This window comes from Diorhabda carinulata, chromosome 5 (assembly GCF_026250575.1).
Source record: "Diorhabda carinulata isolate Delta chromosome 5, icDioCari1.1, whole genome shotgun sequence".
Classification (NCBI taxonomy): domain Eukaryota; kingdom Metazoa; phylum Arthropoda; class Insecta; order Coleoptera; family Chrysomelidae; genus Diorhabda; species Diorhabda carinulata.
In genome coordinates this window covers 4,797,770-4,816,539 of record NC_079464.1, presented here as the reverse complement: position 1 = coordinate 4,816,539, position 18,770 = coordinate 4,797,770, and the positions used below count along the sequence as shown (strand labels likewise).

At 30.9% G+C, this 18,770-nt stretch overlaps 2 protein-coding genes and 1 long non-coding RNA gene across 6 annotated transcripts in view; 1 reads left to right on the top strand and 2 right to left on the bottom strand.

The window, feature by feature from the left end:
- LOC130894468 (potassium voltage-gated channel protein Shaw-like) overlaps window positions 1-18,770 on the top strand; it is a 35,454-nt gene that overhangs the window by 257 nt on the left and 16,427 nt on the right. The window contains exons 2-4 of one of the 2 annotated variants that reach the window (XM_057801332.1): window positions 12,153-12,376; window positions 14,646-14,778; window positions 18,180-18,359. In XM_057801332.1, coding sequence (XP_057657315.1) covers window positions 12,183-12,376; window positions 14,646-14,778; window positions 18,180-18,359 — 507 coding nt within the window. In that variant the 5' untranslated portion in view covers window positions 12,153-12,182. Of the gene's footprint in view, window positions 1-12,152; window positions 12,377-14,645; window positions 14,779-18,179; window positions 18,390-18,770 lie in introns of both variants that reach the window. The other variant, XM_057801331.1, reaches the window with a different exon arrangement.
- LOC130894471 (uncharacterized) lies at window positions 120-13,026 on the bottom strand. Of its 3 annotated transcripts, none has more exons than XR_009059340.1 (2): window positions 12,804-13,026; window positions 120-509 (listed from the first exon to the last, which is right to left on the bottom strand). It is a non-coding gene; the product is annotated as an uncharacterized LOC130894471 (long non-coding RNA). The 3 variants fall into 3 exon arrangements; XR_009059339.1 differs by lacking the exon at window positions 12,804-13,026 and adding an exon at window positions 1,810-1,907 and having other exon boundaries at window positions 120-575; XR_009059341.1 differs by lacking the exon at window positions 12,804-13,026 and adding an exon at window positions 1,810-1,890.
- Window positions 15,955-16,481, bottom strand: LOC130894470 (uncharacterized). Its single transcript, XM_057801334.1, has one exon. The coding sequence runs from the start codon at window positions 16,415-16,417 to the stop codon at window positions 16,022-16,024; it is 396 nt and encodes a 131-aa protein (XP_057657317.1). The 5' UTR covers window positions 16,418-16,481; the 3' UTR covers window positions 15,955-16,021.

Genomic DNA, 18,770 nt, shown 5'->3' with positions numbered 1-18,770 from the left:
AACTTTTGTTTGATTCTAAAGCTTGAATGAATCTCCAAAAATTCGAATACAGACAATTTGATGTGGGTGGAAGTTTCTAAACAATTTATTTCATATTGTTTAGCCTTAATAGGCACTAGGGAGCTACGAACCTTTTATTATCTAGCTTTAAACCACAAAATATTCCAGGAACTTAGCACACGACAGCCATGAGCATAGTTTAATTTAGTTATGGGGATATGTTTCCATATTTTTTATTGTCTACTCATTTAGTTAATATAAATCACATTTGTTGAGCAGGTAAACCTTTTCGAATGTTTTCCGAATATATTTTCAACCTAACGGTTTATAAATCTAACACCCGTGGGCCAACAAACCTTTAGTACAATTTAGTAGCTCGAGTGGTGCTTCAGTGCGGAGATATTGGTCTCAAACCTCTGTATTGTGTTCTGGAAAGACGTGCCTTGGTATCAGGTTCCACTGGTTCGTACATCTTCAAAAAAAGGATGAATTGGGCGTCTTTAGCCTGTCTAAAAAAAAATACTCTTGATAACTTTGTGTTGGATAGCTCGGATGATCATCTTTAGTGGTAATATCTGTAAAATAGAGTCAGGTCAGCGACCTTTCTTCTAAGTTATCGCAAGTTTCTGGTCAACTCTGAATCGCTTTGGTCTTAATGCATCGCAATGACAAAAATTAATGAATTAATGCATCCTATTGGCCTGATTTAGCACCCTGGGATTATTTTCTGTACCGAGACATGAAAAAATCGCTCGGTGATCAAAGATTTTCCAACATTGAAGCAGTTAATGGCTATTTTGAGGAGCTTGACTTGAAAAATAAATACAAAATTTTTTAGTCCAGGTACTTCTGGGACCATCCTCGTATAATCGAAGTTTCTTCTTAAATTTTTATCTAATTTGAATATTCTGAAATTACTCGTGATAAATTTTTCTCATCTGCATCGTTATTCATTCTATTCACTTTCTCATTCGACACTTTTTTCATTAAAATAATCGATCTTACTTTGACTTTGATGTTTTGAATACTTGTTATTGCGATTTCCATTCATTTCAACTTTCTAATTAAATATTATAATGAATTAATTGAAACAGGAGTTTCGGCTTAGATAATAATGAAAACAAAAGGTAGATGTAGAGGTTGTTTCATAAATAATTCCAATTGAATAATCATCATTCAAAAAGAAAGTTCTATTCGAAGTATTCTGTGTTTTTTTTTCTCACCAAACTGTTAGTTATTTAAAAAAAATTACCCGAAAACTGTATATCTTGTCTGTATACGTTTTTTATAAAAAAACTTATACGTTTGACCTTGATTATATTATTTTTCAGGTACGGGTCCTGTGATTTCTTTTTAAAATTCGTAAATAATAGTGTTTTAAACTTTTTTTAACAAATTTTTAACTCTAATAACATGTTTGTAGCTTCACAACAATTTTTTTGGTCTAATTTGACCGGACTATTACGCTAGACACATTCTAGAAATCTAAATATTGTTCAATACATGGATAATTTCAAACATATATATCAAAACTGAGACATCCTGTATAATAATGCAGATGATGGTAGCCAATTTTCTAAATTAACGATTCAAATTTAATGACATTATTAGGTAGATTGATAAAACTGAAAAAACAATGTCGACGAACTGCCGTTAAAAAGAGATTTTGAAGTTTCCACGCTGCTCGACAAAAAATTAGAAAACTTTACGAAATAAAGACTCGTTAAAAAATTTCAGATACGTCCGCACTCCATTCATTCTACGTTCTAACAATGTTTAATTATCTTTGTTGTTTCTACGCTAACATACCTTTTGATCGTATTTATTCAGCTAACAATTTTAATTTTAAAGGACAACTCGTATGTGCAAACGACATTGATTTGGTTAATATAGAAACGTCATTAACAGTAAACTTGATATGAAATTATTTCTTAGTTTTTTGATATTTTATTAAGAATGGATAGAAGAAGAATTGACACATTGATTTTATTCTAATTTGTTTATTAGTGTCCTTATTTTTTATTTTATTTATAATAATACAAACCAGAACTCTTGCTAAATTATAAAACGGAATATTTAATGTTATTTTTAGTTCTTACTACAGATAGAAGACAAATTAACAAATTTTTTTACTTTTTAATTCTTACTTCTTTGATATTCTATTAAAAACATATGGAAGAAGAATTGCCCCACTTTTTAGTTTTTACTTCTTTAATATTCTATTGAGAACAGATAGAAGACGAATTGACACATATTCTCAACTTTTAAGTTCTTACTTCTTTGATCTTCTATTAAGAACGGATAGAAGAAGAATTGACACATTGTTTTTATTCTATTGTTTTATTTTTATTTATATTCATAATAATACCAACTATAACTCTATCCTAACCTAAATTACGACTCAAGAATATGAAAAGTTTGATGTTATTATTAGTTCTTACTTCTTTGATATTCTATTAAGAACGTACGGAAGAATTGGTAGATCGTTTCCACTCTAATTTGTGGATGACTAGTTATGTCTTTTATTATGTAATTCATAATAATAGCAACTTTACTTTTTTTCATTTATATTCATTACTACAACAGGAAACAGTAAATAATTAATCTTTTTTTGTACTGTATACCTTAACATAACACAGTGCAAGTCTGTAGATTAGACAACAGCGCCTTTTATCGTATATCTGTCTCTGTTTTGTCTGAAAAGTCAGTGTGACTTTATAATAATTGTCTTTGTTAGTTCCATCCTTAATTTGAGCGTTTTTTTTTCAAATAGACAATGGATATTAGATGTTATGAAAAATTTTACTTAAATATGTATTTAAAAAACAAAGTTTCGTGGTAAATTTGCTCAGCAGACATTGATTTATTATTGCCGACTCGCTATTTCAAAACAAACTACGGAAGACTAACACTTCCATCAGGTTATATTTAAATCTAATCAATAAAAAGCAATCACGTCTATATTGAAATGTAATTTGATAAACACAATCCCAAATATATTAAGATGATTCACTAATGCAATATATATGTACTGATAGATATAAAAAAAATCAGTTCATAAATACGTATTAATATATAATACAGCTCTTTTGGTATAGGAATACATACAATTAAATACAGGATGTTACAAAAGGTTAGCTTTGTCAATCTTCCATTTTTTGCAGTGCAATTATTTCCAACAGCCACATATGTTCGTTAATATCGTTCGTAATAAATGCACATTTACTTTGAAAACAACACGTGACATAACTGTCAAGTTCTTTTAAATTTCATTCCTCGCTCTTACGAGATTGACTCACTTGTTGCTTTAATTCTTGGTTCTAATATTCTAGGAAACTTATTTTAATAAAATAATATAAAATGTAAAGTTGAATATTTCATTTATAAGATATTTATTACCGCGTAGCTAATATGTGTGGGGAAGACGGAAACAGTCAATAAAAGAAAGAACGGTGTTACCACCCTGTTACATTCGTAATAAATCTTTTAAGTTATAGAAGTAATTAATTTTTTATTTAATGAATCATGAGTCACGTTTTCGTCGGATCTGTTACATACGTTAATTTTAGTTACTGAAAAAAATGACCATATGGCAACACCGATAGTGAATGGTTTGTCATTAAATGTAAAAGATGCTTGTTGTGTTGCATAATTTCAAGTGAACCTACTTTTTACTATAAGATTTATATGATCTGATGAAATAAAAAATGATATACTACTCAGAATTTATCACGTATTTCCCTATGTGACATTTTATCTACGTGTTGTCTTATCTAAAGTTGTTTCTGTGTCATTAATCATACGAGATGTTTTCATGTAGAAGAATAGCATGTCAAACTCACAAAAGGAAATTCAATTTGTCGTAACCGTATAGAGACGCCATTAACTCGAAATTGTTTGTAGTGATGTAAAGGAAATTTTAATGGTTACAGATAAAATATAAGTTTGCGTTTTATTTTTTTAAAGTGTTATGTTTTTATTCGATAATAAAATCTGTTAAAATTATAACAATCGTAATTAGCAATAAAATATCTGTATGTCATTTTATTAAGATGTGTTTTTATTAAGAAATAATCAGGCTTAAAATTTGAGTTAGTTTAGAAATAAATTACAAATTTTAATGAATGATTCGACGAAGTTATTACTTTTAGAATCTGTTAATATCTTGATGAGGATGATACTAAGCAGTGCAAAGTTTAATATAAACATTATTTTTATATATATATATATATATATATAAACATTTGCAATAAACTAAAAATTTGTTTTCAGCGGGAAGGGAAAAATAAAAACAAGTAGATGAAATCGTAATGATTTTAATACTAATTATCATCCGTTTGTTAATATACAAGGTGGATTTAATGTTTCTGTAAATTATGCTTGTTAGATTCCGTCTTGATTTATGTTCTACAGGTATATACGGGGGGCTATTAAAAAGTAACCATCCTGATGTTTGTTAGTACAACAAAATATTTCTATGTCCCCATAATATTTTGAAATTTAGCGAGGTAGAAAAGAATAACAATATACTATGATAGAGTGTGTGTGATTTTTTGCAGTATAAAAGTTATTTTTAACGTAATAACTATCGAGACATTTTATGAATATAAATACGAACTAAAAATTAAAACTATTGTTGGTCATGTTATCGAATATTTTAGAAAAAGTTTATTCAAGATATTTATGTCAAAGAAGATTGAATATATAGTTGTTGTGTAGTTTCTCGACGGACAATGAGATTTATGAAGCAATTTATCAATTTTTCGATTTGAATATGAAATAAATCATTTTCCTAAAAAATATGAAAGAACCACGTAAATCTATTTTTCAACCGCGAAATTTTTAACTATATCTACACCGGGATTACAATCCTTTCTGGAAACGTCATCACTCAACAGCTCAAGCCATACCAACATAAAAATTATCCTCGTTTTGCAGAAGAAAAATATTTCTTATAACAGGGTCAGATTTCAAAGGAAAACTATATACCACATAAAAACGTTCCTATCTCCCCCATTTAAATTACCGCGTCAATCTCTCTTCTCTCTCTCTGTCTGTCTGACAATGTTGCCAAGTGTATAATAGAATATTCACACACTGGTTCATAAAATAATAATTTTTCGAATCGTTACAACTCACTAATCTTACTCGTATACGAGGGGTATACATAATTTAGCATTTAGCACTAAATTTGAATGGTTGTTTTGTACAGTATGATTAATCACGTAAAACAATATGTATTTATTCAATATATTTTACGATACATAGTGGCTCAAAGTAAATGTACAATTTTCAATGAACGAAATTTCACTTTCGCTCATTTTAACGTATTTCCCCAAGCGCAAACGAGTAAAAGGCTGCCTTATAGCTCTAACTCTATATATAAGATTGGGAATCTAGGTCAACGCGACGTGTTATGTACAAGGTATAATATTTTATGTCCGGTTACTAAATATGTTATGACCCAGTACCCTTGGTGAAACAAGATGTGTCGGGATTATGTAAAAGACCGATTTCCTTAAGACAAATATTTACTCCTGGAAACGCTTCGAAGATAATACCGCTCGGTAAATACTGTCAACATCGAATACGTACATGAGGGGGATATAAGAAAGGAAAACGGTCTTTGAAAGGAAATGAGTAGGAAAATTGTTTAGTTAACAAACAGTAGACGTAAATATTTACAAAACCTAACGTAGACGAGGAAATTCGTCATTTGAAAACTTCGTACCACTTTATCCAAATTTAAATATACGAGGATTGTCCCAGAAGTACATTTCTTTTCCAACGCAATCTCCTTTTAGCTCCATACACTTTTCCCAGCGAAGTTCTTCGACCATCGAGCCACTTTTTCAAGTTTGGGGATAGAAAATGATCCGAGGGGTGAATAGGGTTAATGAAGTTGCAATACAAACTTTAATTCATTAATTTTAGCCATTGCAATAACAGATTTATGAGCTGGTGCATTGTCTCGATGAAACGACACTTTCTTCTTAGCCAAATGCGACCGTTTTTGTTTGGTTTCTTCCCTCAAACGTTGCAATGAGTTCGCCGTTGATAGTTTTCACTTTTTGATGGCTGCCAAACAAATATTAAACAACATGGCGTCTTCAAACTTGAAATATATGATATATACGTACTTCTGGAAGAATCCTCGTATATACATTTCGTAAGTCGTCTTCATTTAGCTTCGTTTTTATGTACGGAGGCGGTGATTTGATAAAACTTCTACTATATTGATTCTATTGTTAGTTTTTGTCATGGTAATGATGTCAATTGTCGAAATTTCGAAAACCGCCGTGGTTTTTTCGCCATGATCACGTGCTTTATCTTTTGGAATTGGAATTTTTAACAAAATATTATATTTTCAAGGACAATCTCAATCTATTCCTCTCATATACGTATTTAGTAGGTTTCTAACTAACTCTGCTAACAGTTTGTTCAAATTTTTTATCATGACATACCATTTTTGACAGTTTTGCCAAAAAAACTTAGACTAACCGAAAGGTGGCGTCTGGTAGACCGGGATACGCTGTTTTAATTTCCATTATCTATCTAAATTCACTTAGAAATTCGAAAGTGGGGGATACCGAAGCTGTCAAATCACTTAAATGTTACATGGTGTGACCGGGCCTTAATCGTGTTGGTTTACAAATTTCTACCGGATATACCCTTTTTATTTAAATTTTTTTACCCTCCACTGATGTTACATAGTGAGTCAAAGTATATAAAATATATTTTTAATATAATGCATACGTGACATCTGTCTTTACAAGATTGTGTATTCATTCTTAGGACTGAAATTGCTTTGATAAATAAATGATATTGCAGTTGACATTCCACCTATGTTTAGGACGTTGCCACGTATTCTCGATTCAGTTTAGAGATTGCTGTTTAATAATAAACTAATATCCCATAGGTGTCTACGCGTATTTTACACATTTTCTTCACTATAAATTTCCACCTCCAAAGTTATCTTTGAAAATAGATTGACCAGACTTAAACTTTCTATAATATATTAACAAAACTATATAATTCTTTAATTTATTTCTTAGACCTTTCTAATGCTTAATGTTCTTGATTTTACGTCCCTTCTGTTTTAAAATTAGTTTTTTTCTAATAATTTTGAAAGATTGATAAAAAATTGACGTTTCGGTATTGACACTGACAGTCGAAACGTCAATGTCAATACCATATTTCGATAAAGACTGAAGTTTAGCCGAAACGTCAATTTTTTATCCATCTTTCAAAAATTAATAGAAAAAAACTAATTTTAAAACAAAAGAGACGTAAAATCAAGAACATTAAACAATACTATATATATATAGCTAAGTCTCCGGAAACGGAGCTTAGTTTTCGGTATTCGAGATCTGATTGTTTCGCGGTCTCGAGAAAAAACACGATTATAAACGCCTCGCCCGGGTTCGTGGAACAAAGATCGGGTAGAAGGTTTTTGATTTTTCCAAAGTCAGGTATATGGGGGAGCATTAATTTAATTATATGCTATTTGGACATTACGAAGGTTACTTGGAATTTCCTGGGTATCGGTCAGTCAAGTATGAATGGATAATCACGTAACAATTTCTTCCTTATGGCCATCCACAAACTACATCACACGAATTTTAGTACTTGTCACATGCTGTCACATTTTTCTAATCCCTCTGGGGCGAAGTTATGAAAAAGTGATTATGTAGCTGTAATTGAACAGCAAAAATGTTTTCAAACCGAGAAAATCGCATAAACGACATATACTTGGAAAAGAAATAAGTTTGAACGACACCTAGAACGAGCCTAACCTAACCTAATATTTTCTTTCTTTTTCGATTTTAGATTCGAACCCAAGACCTCAGATTACGCAATGACAAATACCTTTATCAATTTGGCTACGTATGTGGCCAAAAAATCGCATAGCTCCGCCTCCAGCTAATTTTATATTTCATATTTAGAGTCACCGCCCCCCACCTCATTTTACATACCATCTGTCACTGGTATGATACGGAAATCTAGCCTGCAATTAACTTAAGCATTTCCGATATACTTGTTAAGCACGTTTTAGGAAAAACCAACATATTTCAACACGGTCTCATGTCACCCCCTTCTATTTCTTACTTACAAGCGAGGCGTTTTTTGGTTGGAAACGTTGAGGAGACTCTAACTCGGGATAGGGAAGCAAGCAGATTTCGAACGTCTAGTTCAGTGTCGGACTTCTTTATAAAAGGACCAACCTTAAGTAGCTGTATGTCAAACTGTTGCTTGGACATTCTCATACATATTCCTCGAGGTCTACATTAGCCAGTTCCAACAGACAAGGCTACGCTGCTTCTAGAGATTAGGCACGCGAGACTAAGTTTTATTTTATCAGGTAGTTAGTTATCGAACTTTGATCATTGAACCAGTATTCGGTTTATTTTTAAACGCACGAGCTTAATATTTGTAATTATATGTTTATTGTTTGAATATAAGTAAAACTTCTAACCGACTATGATTCGAACGTGTAACTGTAAATCCAACCATTAAAATTAACGATTTGATTGAAACCCACTTAAATTTATATATTGGCGGCAACTGGTATATCTCAAGATATTTAGATTCGACTATAATATTTATTTGATTCTGATCGATTTTATTTATTTTTAGATAGATAACTTTAGATTAGTTGGTTAAATAAAATGTATACAATTTGGGTCTTGGAAATTTCGAATTTAAATGATTCATTATAAGTAATTTTTGTTTAGAAATGATAAATAACAAACGAAACACACAAATTTCATAAATTTGAGTTGTTTCCGAACTTCTGTGTTTTGTAGAATTAATAATCTGGAAGCGATTTAAGCTAACTGGTAATTTGGACATGGACAATCTGTATACTATCTAAATTCTAAAAATAAATTTTCTAATACAGTCACTAATCAAGATACTTTTGTTTGAAGTCGATACAATGAATTGTTTAGAATGAATTGAATTTTTAGATCGGAATGTGTGTAGAAAAGACGCCTACGTTTATAGGTTGTTAAATAGACAATGATAATAAGTAGTTAATACTTTTTTGATTTAGATAAAAAGCTTGTTTTACACGATAATTGTACTCTCAATGACGATAACCGAAAAGCAGCTGTAGTTTCTGAGAAAAATAACAAAACAAATTTTTCATGTGGGATTGTGGCAATGAAAAATCAAAGTGTATATTCCAAGATTTTAATACTTCCAATACTAATTCCAATTATACTATTTAATTAAATATAGAAATCCAACCAATAAATAATAAATCAATCAGATTACCGCCAACAAATTATACCCTGACTGATACTCACTAGCCGAGCACGTTTTGTATGAAAGTTATTCTGTGGATATATAAATCTGCCAAAGTTTTAACTGAAAATAGTTGAAAAAACGTCGGTTTTTATAAGCAACATACATGTTCGTTGTAAAAAAAATAATGATTCGAATGTCCATAGTGTAATCTAAGCATATGTCGTCCGTAATGACTTAAATTAACATTAACTTCAGTTGGATGTATTCTAATTAAAAAATAAACAATTAAATAGCAACTAAATCAATAAGTTTGTCTTATTGTCATTTTCAAGGTTGTTATTCTGAACCAAACGAATTTAAAATTTTAAGAAAAATGTATTATATCGCGACGTTGTTTAGTATTTGTTTGGAAGCCATCAATATATAGACCAATATAGAAGCTGATCTAGATTCCACTCTTGGTGAAACTGCTCCTTCGCAGAATTTTATCTAAGTCCTACAACCTGCGAAGACCGCATCGTAATGGTCGACAAAATGAGTTAAATACTCCCGAAATGTTGAAAAAAATCGACAAATTTGGACATGAGAAAGCTGTGCACAAGATGGGTGCCGCGTTTGAGCGAGTGTTGTTCTATCAAGACAATGCAGCAGCACATTCCTTATTGCAATCGACTAAATTAATAAATTAAAGTTTGCATTGCTATCTCATGCACCCTATCCGCTAGATTTAGACCCGTCGGATTATTTTCTGTTTCCAGGCTTAAAAAAAAGGGTATCGAACTTATTGAACAACGCTGGGAAAAGTGTTTGGAACCATGGAGGAGATTACGTTGAGGAACCATCCTCGTATATATGCAATGTTCATATTTTCACATTATATTTCGACCATAATTTCAGTCCCTGATAGAGGAAAGATAGTTAAAATAAAGCTTGGAATATATATATTTAAAATAGCATTTTTTGGGTTTTGATTGCCACAGTCCCACACATATAACGTTCGTAAACTAATTTATATAAAAAACTGGAAATGGCTGATGAAAAAATCGAGAATTGCAGCATAATAAATTTTTTCATCTGATTGAAAAAAAAAATCTAAGTGATATTAGATATAAATATTGATTTTGATTGCTATTATTTCAATAATTTTTTTCATTAATACGCTTATCATCTTTAGAAACCTATGTTGTTTCTGAAAAGAAGCGTTTTTGTAGTTATTAAAAATTTGGCAGCTTTATAATACATAGAATGATCTTCATAGAAAACGTGTTTGGCAAGAGAGCATCTGTCAGTGTATAATTTGTTCATTGTATTGAGTGATTTTCTCGAATGGATTCCTTGGTATCTATTCTTGTTGATAACGTTCTCCTAAATTATGTTGGAATTGATTTAGGTGACTGTTGAATAGTGTAACTCATATTTCAGCCAAAATCTTTGAATCCAACCAGCATATCTTCTAATAAATCTACGTAGCTGTTAGCCTTAAGCTTTCTAAGGAAATATTTCCACGTAAGCCTTTCCACATCATTTATAGTGTCGTCTTTCACAAATTAACATATTTGAGGTTCTTCAAAGATACCTGGTTTCAGTTTTTTTTCAGTATTCCAAATAGTGTAAAATGGTTTATTCCTTTTATAGGTTAAGAACTTTTCAGACGCCCCTTGTAATCATTGTAATATATGGAAATATCGAATTATTCAGAAATAGGGAGAATCACAATAATTTAGTCGAATGTGTCAACTTGAATCACAATAGTATTAAGTATTTAGCTCATTATTATAATCTCGTATTCACTGGGAGCTTACTAATTCACTCACAGCGATCAATTACAGACTGATGCACCCTTTTAACAAGAAACGGAAATAGTGAGAACATCATATTGTTGATAATAATATATCTCTAATATCCTTTCAAAACCCTTCAGTAGAATTCCTAATTTAAATAGAAGGTAATTAGGAAACCACAAAACGATTTTTATGATATGGCCGATATAAATATATTATTTACATTATTGTCAAATCTCTCGTTTTATATGAATTCATTATATAAATATTTTTATATAACATTTTTCAATGTATTGTCTGCATATCACGTTATTTACAAGATTAGTTTCTTCGGAAACTGAAAACGAAAATTAAAACTAAGTCATCTGACAGATTTATGTGAAAATATGACAGATGACGTCAGAAATCAACTGTCAATCTCTTCCGACAAATCTCCCTCGTATTAATCCTGGATTTACCGTTATGGCACGTGAGAATCGTATTTTTTTTTTTTTTTTTCAAAGAGACGTGGTTTAATTCGGTCGAAATAAAAGAAATATGGAAATTTTTATATCCCGCTTTTGTATATTCAAAACAGAATTGATTCAGACGGGCGTATTTTGGGTATCATTTATAATGAAAATTAAATTGAACGACCTTCTTCGATTCGCGTTTGTTTTGAGGTACGCTCACATTCCTTTGGATAATTTCGTTGATATTTGATCCAGATTGATACAAAAAAAACCATGGCTCATAATATAATACTTTTTACGATTTTCATTGACTCAGGGTGCGTTCCTCGAAGCGGATTTTGCAGTTTCGAAAAGAAGAGAAAATCACAGGGAACTAAATTTGGCTGTGAGATGACTTTCAAATCGTGAATGTCACGAAACATTAATTTTTGTCAACAAATCCGGTTATTTGCGATAAATTACTTCACGTAAGGACTCTAGATGGTCAATTCAGTTAAATGAATGGTAAACCACATCACTGTAATCAGTTTGGGCTCATAAAGCGCCAATTTTGACCGTCTTTAAGACAATCCGAAATATATTTGTTATTTTGCGCGTATCTTTTATCCTATATCTAAAAGGCTGTTACTTTTTAGACGTATAAGTTATTGACAATTTTCTTTTTCAGAGATATTTTTCGAGATAAAGCGATGGCAGAATGGACGGCGAGAATCGTATTATACTGAACGTCGGTGGAATACGATACGAAACGTACAAAGCGACTTTAAAAAAAATTCCAGCTACAAGGTTGTCTAGGCTCACAGAGGCACTCGCTAATTACGATCCTATTCTCAACGAATATTTTTTCGATCGACACCCGGGAGTTTTTGCTCAAATTTTGAATTATTACAGGTGAAAATTATATTTCATTTCACTAGTGGATCGTGTAGTTAGGTCAACAACTTCATAGCAATGGCGGCTGGTAAAAAAAGGAATATAATAAGAAAAAAGATTATTATAAGAAAATTATCTTCTTTGAATTAATTTGATATCAATAGACCCATACCTCGCTTTACGGCCTAGATAGATGCATTCCACGAAACTTTGCCCCTTTTACCATTACAAATACTTCCGAGAGTAAAAGTTCTATTTCATTTAGTTCCACCATCTTAGAATTTCATGTTATAAAACATTATCATTAAATATTATAAACAGTTCAAGTCCTCTCGAACTAGCAACGTTTTCAACCATGCTATGTTGGAATATTTAACGACCAAAAAAGCGTGAAAATGAACGACATCTTAATTGTTAAATAATCATGTTGGGATTATAATCTTACCTGTAAGCAGAATCTATTTGGTAAAAAACACCAGTAATCGAACAAATCACATTTTCACTTTATACGTCCATAAGAAACAAATCACATTTCGCACCTAATAAAACTTTTCCAATATTTCTACGCCTCAACTTTCATAACTTCTTACTATAAAAGTTTATTTCCCTCTATTTTAGCTCCTAACCTCAAATTATCTCTACGCAACCTTATTTTAGACACATGTGTTTTACAGTACAATATTATCATAATTTATAATTTATTATGAATAGTTAATTAATTATATATATATAAAAGAGTAAATAGATTTTTAATTCAAAATATCATTACATAATTCAAAATAAAATCACAGATATGAATAATTATAATTCTTATAGATTGACAATACTTTAAACATACTGAGGTATAGGTGGTTGCATAACATGATGGTAGTCAGTGATACAAATGGATAAAAAATTTAATTAGATCGTGTTTTGGTTTTTTATTGTTCTGAATTAATAAAAAAAACCGGTAAAATATAGCGAAATGTTTTATGTGTAACGGTCCACATACGATTTATTGTACTACCGGTTACACTATAAATCATATAAGCATATCGTTTTGCTCACAGATGGCTCAATACAACGATAGCTGCTATAGTTATCGGATTAGACTAGTAATAGTATAAAACAGAAGAAGAAAGTATTTTTTCCATATGCTAGCAAGCTATATATAAGGCTATAAATTAATTTCTGAAGAGAAATTGTATCAAAAACATCAACCAATTTTATAAAATAAAAAATTAAAAATTAGATCGCTTGTTACGACATATTGCTATGACGTTTAGTTTGACCGTCCATCTTTATACCAAGAATCGTATCGTTTCAGGACCGTTTCCTACGAAATTTGTATTTTTAGGAATAATTTTAGATGAAGTTTTATTTTATTAATTAAAAATATGGGAACATCTGAGTATCTAACAAAAAGGAGATATTATTAGGTGTTGCCATAGGAGCGTATATTCGAATTAAAACAAAATTAGCAGGTCAGTCCTGAAAAGTGACTTAATAATTTTTCATATATATCTGGCACAATATTTAAATAAAATCATGATTTCAAATGGTATGTTTTTTACAGTTTAATTCTACAAATTCCCTCTTCGTTTGCACTTTCTAGCAAATTAATAAATTTACGGTCTGGCAACCAGATTACTTCTAATGATAATAATTATCTAGATCGACTTTCTTCCGCTTTTCCGAACATCTATAAAAGGTTAAGATCAAGGGAAAATAGAAGTCTATGTTTTAATTACGACCCAGTTAGGATTCCAAATCGTTTCTCTGCGCTACCGAGGTTAATATTGATTAGGTATAAATCATCTTTTGAATGGATTGTAAATTGAGTTTAATTCGATGCATTTCCGAACCATCGGGTGACGGAGATTTAATAATGTTTATTTAAAATGCTTTCCAAAAATAACACACATACCATTTGTAAATTAATCATACTGTATAAATTTTAGTAATAACAATTTATCATTTTGTAGATAAATCAGTGGTTTATTTTGAAATTCCAATGAAATGATTCCTATTAATCAAATTGTTATAGGAAAAAAATAATTCGCTTGAATCCGACTATTGAACATATAATTTTAAATATTTCAATCAAATTTATACGATCAAAACATAAATCTTACCAAAATTATGCAACCATTTATACATCATGTTTAACGTATTGCCTATCTTACCAATTAATAGTCCATGTATCATTTTTCGAATTATCTATTGTATTGTGACATTTATAGAAATATAATTTTGGAAAGGCGTTTATTTTATTAAGATTTTTGCCAAAACATTATTTTATTCATAGAACGGGCAAGCTTCACTATCCTACGAACGTATGCGGACCTCTTTTCGAGGAAGAATTGGAATTCTGGGGATTGGATTCAAACCAGGTGGAGCCATGTTGTTGGAGTACGTATAGCGTCCATAGAGACACACAGGTAAGTGACATATCAACTAAATTCATATACAACCGAATGTGTTTAATATTTAGAGAGTTACTGAATTAAAAATTTGTTTCAAAAAATTCAGGTTCGGCAGTTAGTTTACAGATTCGTTGAATTTTTATTTTATTTTATATTTAATTCATATAATATCCGAAATGATTACTATAGAAAACAACGATATAATCCAAATATTAAATGTAAAAGTAAACATCATATTATTTCTTGAGCCGTCTCTGCACTCCCATATCGTACCGCCTCTAGAGTAAAAATCGATATTTAACATGTATGATAGTTATTGACGTATTGGACCAGAAATCGATGTTGCCATGGTAACTAATGGAATTCGCGCGAAAACTAATACATATCAACCACAAGATCGATGATCAGTGAAAAAGGAGGAAGCAACAAAGTTTTATATCTAAATATGAAGTTAAAGGAAAGTTTCTTTTGAATAACAATAGTTTTAGGAAGTTAAAGTGACTCAAGAAAAAGTGTTTAAGTGATTTGTTCAGAAATATCTTGTGGAGTGTTATTTATTTCATTCTAATAACAATTTTTTGCCTCTGCGTTCTTGAACGAATAGCAAAATACCATAACATCTTTCTATTTCTTACTAACGCTCATCAATGAGAAATTTAATCAAATAACATAGCAACACATTTTTTAATGAAGATAATAATGCAAGATTTAAATATCAGAAGACATGAAATTTTGAGGAAAATGGCGACTTGTTCGTGTGAGTTAATTTATTTTTACTTACGTTAGAGATAAATTACTTTTGTATATTTATTAGATTTAATTTGCCTTACAAATTTATTTAAAATTTAGAGCAAACAATTCATATGTAACGATTCATTTATTTGGAATGAAATGGCGTTAATTTGCTCTTCGACAAGCGGAAAAGGGAATAAAACTTGAAGGCTTCATGCAATTCCGAAGCGAACCTTTTTAAATTATTCCTTAATTATGTGACAACGTAAAGTTTACCGAACCGAAATTCTTTTTTTCGGTTCAATAAAACGATGTTTGACAACATTTGAAATTATGTTAGTCAAAAATGTACAGTTAATTGTAGATATGCTTTTTTTAATTATAATAATAAAATTGGATGTAGAGCAGTTTTTAAATCTAAATAATTTTAGGAAAGGGTTTCATCAAAAACAAACGATATATAATTCATATATTTATTATGGTTATATGGAATAATTCCATACAAGATTTATTTCTGAAATACATTCTATTCAAAAGTAACAGTTTTTCCTTTATACGTAAGCACCGCATCCACGAGGAAAAGAAATGCGTCTATTATAGCTAATGAACCTTTAGATAAACCGTAATCTCTGACATCCGATTTGAAATAACCATCATAGGTGTCAATGTTTAGAGCTCCGGCAGCTATAAACATAAAACATCCAACTATGGAATAGAATATGTCGATCTTTTTATCGAAAGGGCATCCCAAGAAATAACCGAGTGCTTCTCCCGCTAATATAATTATATAGCCTCCAAAAGCGATTATCGAAACCGTTTCTATATCCAAATCTCCGGTACGACTGTGACAGTGAAGAGCCATACATACTATAGCGATGAGCAATTCAAAAATTTTTATTATACACAAAGGACTTACAGCCATATTTTTGGATGGATTCGAAGTATTGTATTGACAAAACTAACGAAAATATCTATTGTCAAATATGACAACAGATAACTTGAAGTGAATTAAATATACACGTTTCGATGTCGGATCGTGAGAATAGTCGAGGGATTATAGATAATAAAACTGGTATATTGCGAAAGAATTAAAAACTGCACTTAGTAAATTTCGTAATTAGTTTCAAATATACCACAAAATTATTTTATTCCATTAATTTTCAGAATTTACATTTGAGCAGAAAAACTGTACTTCCGATGAAAGCTACAGAAAAACTAGCAGTAGTGGCAACACCGCTATGATTATGTAGACTAGAATTCATTGGCAGAATGTCATTCAGCCGCCATTATAGTAATCAAAACGATTGTTACTAACTGAATTGTTTGATTTAGTATTTCTTATATCAAAATATTATTTTTCAATTTTTTTTTTGGGTTATTATTAAAAAGTTGGTTCGCCTATTCCAAGCGGATCGCGTTAATTAAAAATTTAAGAAGCCGCAATGGCAAAAATCAATACGCACCATTTTCGCATAACGTCCGAAATCACAACAACAATAAACAGGGCCGGAGTCAGGGTTACTATGAAAAAAATTGAAATAATTTAGAAAACCACGTAGTTTATTTTTTCTAATTATCTCTGTTTTATTCATGTTTCTTTTATTTATATGTCTGAAATATACCTGTCGTGTTAGATTAGGAACTGGGGGCGTAAAAACAATGGGAAACTATCGAAAAATATTTAGTTTTCGAAATTGACCATTTTAAAACCCCAAAAAAAATATTAGTAGGATGAAACCCATTGGAAAAGGAGGAGGATATGATAAAAATTGAATAAAAAATAATTTATTGGCAATTTGAAGTCGGGAAGGGGAAGTTTATCTCGACTTCAGATATAACCACTAAGGAAAAAAGTTAAATAGTAAAGTTGTAGGTAATAAAAAGACCCACAACCTCAAAATTTATGTGAAAAATTAAAAAAAAAAACAAGCTTTGGTTTTTTATTTTTTACAAAAAATGTGAATACTTGCCTTATAATTTCAAATATAAATTTCAGTTTTAAAAAAGTGTCGTTTCTACTTTATTTGAAATGATGGGAGGAAATTCTCCATATTCATACGATTAAACTTAATAAAAATATTTGAAAAATTGTTTTTTTCCGAGATCTGCAGCGGAAAATTATATTTTCATTAATATTCATTTTCAAACACTGAATGCCGGTTTCGCCCTTCGTTTGACTTCTATACGTTCATATTTCACGTTCAACCGAGGCAACTTAGGCCCGTTAGTGCCGAGTTTACATAGAAACATTGCGTGCAACATAAATAAAATAGTTAAATAAATGTTGCTCGTTCAGTACAAGTCGAAAACTTTTTAAAAATTTTCTTATTCCTGTATATCGGAACGTTCCATTTTATAAACAATAAGTTGGTTCCAACCCATCAAAAAACCGTCCAACAACGATCCAGATTAGCATGTTGGAACACACCTAATGTTATTAAATTGACCCAACAATTTCTTTTGCTGGTTGACTATGCTAATAATTTCTTTATTCAAAATTTGATGCCAAATATTTTATGGCTGGGCGATAAACAAGCGTCTATACGGGGCCGGCTTCCCAATCTACGTCAGTGGACGAGTTGGTACTAATACTTTTAATAGAAACCCAACGTAATCTAAAATTAATTGATGTACAGTTACTTTTTGTAAATTTATTTCTATGATCGATGATTTATTAATTTCAGGCAACGTTGGCAATTTTGGATAAGCTCGATATCGATTCGGCGCGTCCAACAGATGAAGAAGTGGCTAGGATGTTTGGATACGAAGAGGCGTTCTACTCCGGCACTCTAACAAGGTGGCAAAAATTAAAACCAAAAATTTGGGCCCTCTTCGATGAACCCTATTCCTCTTCACAGGCCAAGGTACCACCGTTCAATGTGCATCACCGAAATGTGAATATTAACTTCTAACTAACATGGGTGTGATTTGAGGTTTTGGTTTTCGACATGCGTAGCTTTTATTTTTTCTTAATTTCAACAAATATTAACTACGAATTGAATTAAATAATGACTAACGTTAAATTTATATTCCATAACTCCTCTTTTCCCATCACACATCACCGCGTTTACGAAGCAACTGTTTTCCAAGTGATTTAATACTTTCATCACTTGGTCAGTTCGTTTTGCGTTCCTGCTTGTTCGAATTATATCTCGTACAGTGACGTACGATTCGATTAAAAACGCGGTGTACTGGACACAATATTTTACTTCAGTTACGGCAATAAACATGGTAGACAAAACTTGTAATGGAAAAATTACTTGCCCCCTTTGACA

Bases quoted from the DNA above. Each gene is read 5' to 3' on its own strand.
- LOC130894470 (XM_057801334.1), bottom strand. From the start codon at position 16,417: ATGGCTGTAAGTCCTTTGTGTATAATAAAAATTTTTGAATTGCTCATC.